Source organism: Nansenia antarctica (genome assembly GCF_963989245.1).
Source record: "Nansenia antarctica genome assembly, chromosome: 10".
In the NCBI taxonomy this organism is placed as follows: domain Eukaryota; kingdom Metazoa; phylum Chordata; class Actinopteri; order Argentiniformes; family Microstomatidae; genus Nansenia; species Nansenia antarctica.
The window spans coordinates 6,504,368-6,509,367 of record NC_137680.1 but is presented as its reverse complement, the minus strand read 5'-3'; the positions used below and the strand labels follow the sequence as shown (position 1 = coordinate 6,509,367).

General features: G+C 50.9%; 1 protein-coding gene across 3 annotated transcripts in view; it reads left to right on the top strand.

Moving 5' to 3' along the window:
* Positions 1–5,000, top strand: part of celf3b (cugbp, Elav-like family member 3b) — a gene marked incomplete at both ends in the record, with an annotated part of 23,120 nt that overhangs the window by 624 nt on the left and 17,496 nt on the right. For all 3 annotated transcript variants that reach the window (XM_080540757.1, XM_080540758.1, XM_080540756.1), the window contains one exon: positions 2,052–2,134. In XM_080540757.1, coding sequence (XP_080396883.1) covers positions 2,052–2,134 — 83 coding nt within the window. The remainder of the gene's footprint in view (positions 1–2,051; positions 2,135–5,000) is intronic.

Genomic DNA, 5,000 nt, shown 5'->3' with positions numbered 1-5,000 from the left:
TGTGTGTGTGTGTGTGTGTGTGTGCGTGCGTGCGTGCGTGCGTGTGTGTGTGTGTGTGTGTGTGTGTGTGTGTGCGTGTGTGTGTGTAGGCGCAGTTGTGAGCCAAGGTGGTTTTTTTGGGTTGCTGTTTTCCTGATCGTTCCAGTTATCTCTCTGTCCCAGCTCCAGCTCTCTGGCTGTCAGTCTGCCTGCCCCTCTCTCTCTCTTTACTGGCCCTTAACATTAGGCTGTGTGTGTGTGTGTGTGTGTGTACATGTGTGTGGACGAGGTAAGCCATGACCCTGTGTCACACAGATTCACACAGATGAGAGGTGTTCTCTCAGTGCCAGTCCTCCGTGGTGAACTGCTACTGTTGTATTTGAAAAAACATACAGCCATACACTCACACACACACACACACACACACACACGCACACACACACACACACACACACACACACACACACACACACAGACACACGCACACAGACACGCACGCACACACACACACACACACACACACACACACACAGACACGCATGCACGCACGCACGCACACACACACACACACACAGACACGCACGCACACACACACAGACACGCACGCACACACACACACACACACACACACACACAGACACGCACGCACGCACACGCACACACACACACACAGACACGCACGCACACACACACACACACACACAGACACGCACGCACGCACGCACACACGCACACACACACACACACACACACGCACACACTGACCTGCAGGTCATGTGTGTTATGAAACAGATTACCCAGTGTTCTCCAATCAGTATAATGGGGCTGTAAGCCTGTGTGACTCTGCAGAGAATCTCATGTTTGGAGAATCCCTTTTTAGAGCAACAGTAAGCCCCTCTTAAGAGCCATGTGTGTGTGTGTGTGTGTGTGTTTTGTGTGTGTGTGTGTGTGTGTGTGTGTACAGGTGTGAGTCAGTACCTCAAATGTGGTTAGCGTGCGTAATACTTAACACTTGCATATTGGTTGGTTGGTGTGGTTGTTTGTGTACAGTTTAAAGTAAAAGACTAAAAACTATTTGTATTGACTTCTTCTGAGACTCTAGAATGCTAACCTGCTGCTTGTTGTCTTAGTGGTGATGACAGGTGTAGGAACTGCACTCGCCAGCCCCTCTACCTGCACACACAGGTACAGCACAGAGAGAGAGAGAGAGAGAGAGAGAGAGAGAGAGAGAGAGAGAGAGAGAGAGAGAGAGAGAGAGAGAGAGAGAGAGAGAGAGAGAGAGAGAGCGAGCGAGCGAGAGAGAGGTTTGAAGAGATAAAACAATAGGTCTGGGTTGGAGGCATGTTCAACGGTGTTCAGATAGTGATTGCGGTGTGTCAAGTCTTTCTTTTAGCTTAGGCAGCAGCTTGCTGACCCAGTCCACTCTTTTTCTGTGGTGCTATCGTGGTGTGCCGTGCCGTGCCGAACTGTGCTGTGCCGTTCTAAGCTGTGCTGTGCTGTGCTGTGCTGTGGTGTGGGGTGGGGTGGAGTGGTGTGTCCTATTCTGCTGTAGAACCCTACTGCGTGAGGTTGCTATAATTCAGTTATAATGCATGATTCATGAATGGGAGGTATAGGTCCATGGATTCTTATGAGATTAGCGTCACCCACTCCTCTGATTGGGGAGTTCACATGGAGGGTAAATGATAGAGGGATGGGGAAAGGGCGAGGAGAAGAGAGATAGTTTAAGGAATGAGCAGACTGACTGTTTGTGTGTGTGTGTGTGTGTGTGTGTGTGTGTGTGCGTGTGTGCGTGTGAGTGTGTGTGTTTTCCATTTGTATGGTACTGTGTGTCTATATGTTTTCTGTTACCATGTCTGTCTGTCTGTCTGTCTGTCAATGTGCCTTGTCTCTGCCAGGTTACATTGTCCTGCCTAGCAGATTGAAAAGTGAATCAAGATATCATCTGTGTCCAAGAATCTCATAATCTCTCTCCCTCCCCCTCTTCCCTGCTCTCTCTCCTCACCCCCATTCCTCCTTGCCCTCTCCTCTGTCCCTCCCTCCCTCCCTTCCTCCCCCTTTCTCTCTCTCAGGATGTGCGTTTCTGACGTACTGTGCGAGGGAGTCGGCGCTGAAAGCCCAGAGTGCTTTGCATGAGCAGAAGACGTTACCGGGGGTGAGTCTTGAGTCACATGTCACACATGGCACACGCGTCGTCTCGCTCGCACGCACGCACGCAGGCACACAGGAGCCGTGTGTGTTCACGTGCGTGTGTGCCTGTGCGCCTGCGTCCGTGCCTGCGAGACACGTGTGCGTGCGAGACGAGATGTGTGTGTGTGTAATTGTGTGTGATACACAGCTGCACAGCCTTGACCGCCTCTGTTGTTTCTGTTTCAGCACACATTAGTAGCATGACATGATTTAACGAACGCTGGCTCTCTCTCTGGGAGAGCCTCCAGCAGTAGAAGGAGATAGAGAGGGACAGAACAAACGCTCCATCCCTCCCATGGGGATGAGAACAGGGCCAACCGCTTATGTTCAACATCCTTGAGTCTTCCTGGCCCATCAGCAACCCAAGGCCACATATTGAACAAATTAGATCTATTGTTAAAAGAGAAGATGGAACTCCACATGAGGGAACAGTCATGGTCACCCCTGTATCTCCCCCAAAAACCCCATTGGTCCTTCTGTGATGTGAAACCCCCTATGGAGTCTTGGAGGCTCTCTTGTTCATTCATTTGCACGTCCTCCCTCAGTCTCATCCTCAGTCTCCAGTGATGTATTGAACTGTAGCTCTGCCAGGGTTAGGACACTGTTCATTAAGGAAGGGGACATTATACAAGCTGCTCTCTCTGTCTCTCTTACAGAATAGGCATCAGGCCTTCCCCTCACCCTCTGTCACTCCCTATATCCTGCTATGCATCTCTTTTATCTCTTTCTTTCTTTCTCTCTCTCTCTCTCTCTCTCTCTCTCTCTCTCTCTCTTTCTCTCTCTCTCTTTCTCTCTCTCTCTCTCTCTCTCTCTCTCCCTTATATTGCAGTGTGTGTAATGTCCTCTCCTTGGGCATGTATTGATAAGATCTCAGAGAGAAAATTGTTGGGTGAGATAGAGTGTGCTGTAGGCTGCAGGAAGGAAGGATGGGGAAGGAGGAGAGGAGAAAAGGGGGAGGGCTGGGATGGGGTTTGGAGGAGGATGTGGAGAGGGGGAGGGGTTTGCTGTGCATAGGTGGAAGGGTTAGCACGCACACACACACACACACACACACACACACGCACACACACACACACACGCACACGCACACGCACACGCACACGCACACACACACACACTCACACTCACACACACACACGCACACACGCACACACACACACACACCCATACACACACACACACACACACACACATGCACGTACCCGCACACACACACACACACACACACACACACACACACACACACACACACACACACCACACAGGGTGTTAATACTGACATTAATCCAATCAGAGCCTAGTCAGGAGTCTGACCTTTGGAAAGAAATCACCCTCCGAGTATCTCTCCCTCTCCCTTTGTCTCTCCATCTCTCCTCTCTGCCCTCTGGCTTCTCTCCATTCCCCTCTCTGTATCCCTTTCTCGATCCCTCCCTCTCCTCTTCCTCTCTCTGCCCTCTGTCCATCCCCATCTCCTCTCCCTTAATCCCCACACCTCTCCCTATCTCCCCTCTATCTTCACTCCCCTGTTTTTATGCCTTATTCCATCCATCCATCCCTGCCTCCTTCCCTTTTTTCCTTCCCCTCTGTTTATCTACCTATCCTCTCCTTTCTTCTCTCTCCTCTTCATCCCTTTCCATTCCCCCCCCCCACTCCTCCTCCCCTCCTCCTCTTTCTGACTCTCCACACCCCCCCCCCACCCCCTCCAAAGACTAGATTTAGAAATTACCTCAACTACTGTTTCTCATTTTCACAGTCCCTCCCTCCTTCCATCATCCCATTTCTCTCTTTCTACAAACCCCCTCTATAGTTCTATTCTTCCTTTCTTTTCTCTTCCTTCACTTCCTGGCTACCATTGCTCTTTTTAGTAGGAAATTATTTCTCCTTCTCTTATCTTGAGGGATCTCTCTATAGAATCCATTTCTCCCCCTCCTCTACCTCTCTCTACCTCTCTCTCTCTCTCTCTCCCCTCCTCTCTCTCTTTCCTCTTACCCTCCCACTCCCACCTCCCTCTTCAAATTCTCGTTTCACAGTCATGTGTGATAACCCCCTTTCTAATGCCAGTGTTAGCCCCCCTCTCTCTCTCTTCCTCCCCTCCCCTCCCTCTCTTCCTCCTCCTCTCCCACCATCTCCCCATCCTCCCCCTCCCTACCCTCCTCTCTGTTCCTCCGCCTCCTCCGCCACCTTCATTCTCATTTCCCCACTTCTTGATTAGTTGACCCTTTTGACCTTCTCACACCCCCCACACCCCCACCCCCCCCCCTCCCCATCCCCTCCTCCTCCCCTCCTCCCCTCCTCCTCTCTACCTCCTTCTAGCCACTTCTCCCTCCCTCGCTCCACTTGTTAAGCTGGATGATTAGTTTCTCACAAACTCATTTTCATAGTCAGATTCTGTGCTGGTGATGGGGGCCAAAGAGGCTGAGGTGAGTGTGTGTGTTGTGAGAGGGGGGTTGGATATGGGGGTCACTCGTAATTATGGGCGGCGGTGGAGTTTCAGTCATGCCGTTCAGCTTTATTATAACCATGCCGACACACTCACTCATATGCATGCACACACACACACACACACACACACACACACACACACATACACACACACACACACACACCACACACTCTCTATTAAAGCCGTAGCCAAGCAATTAGAGAGTGGGTAACGAGTCTGGAGGAAGGGACTACTGCCACTGCCCCTGCCACTCGCCAACGGGATTTAACGGTGATTTAACGGTTGGAATCAGACGGTAAACGAACGGAGAGAGAGATGGAACATGCTGAAAAGAGGGAGAGAGAGGAGGTAGATAGAGGAGTGAGATAGAAGGAGCATGTGATCTGAA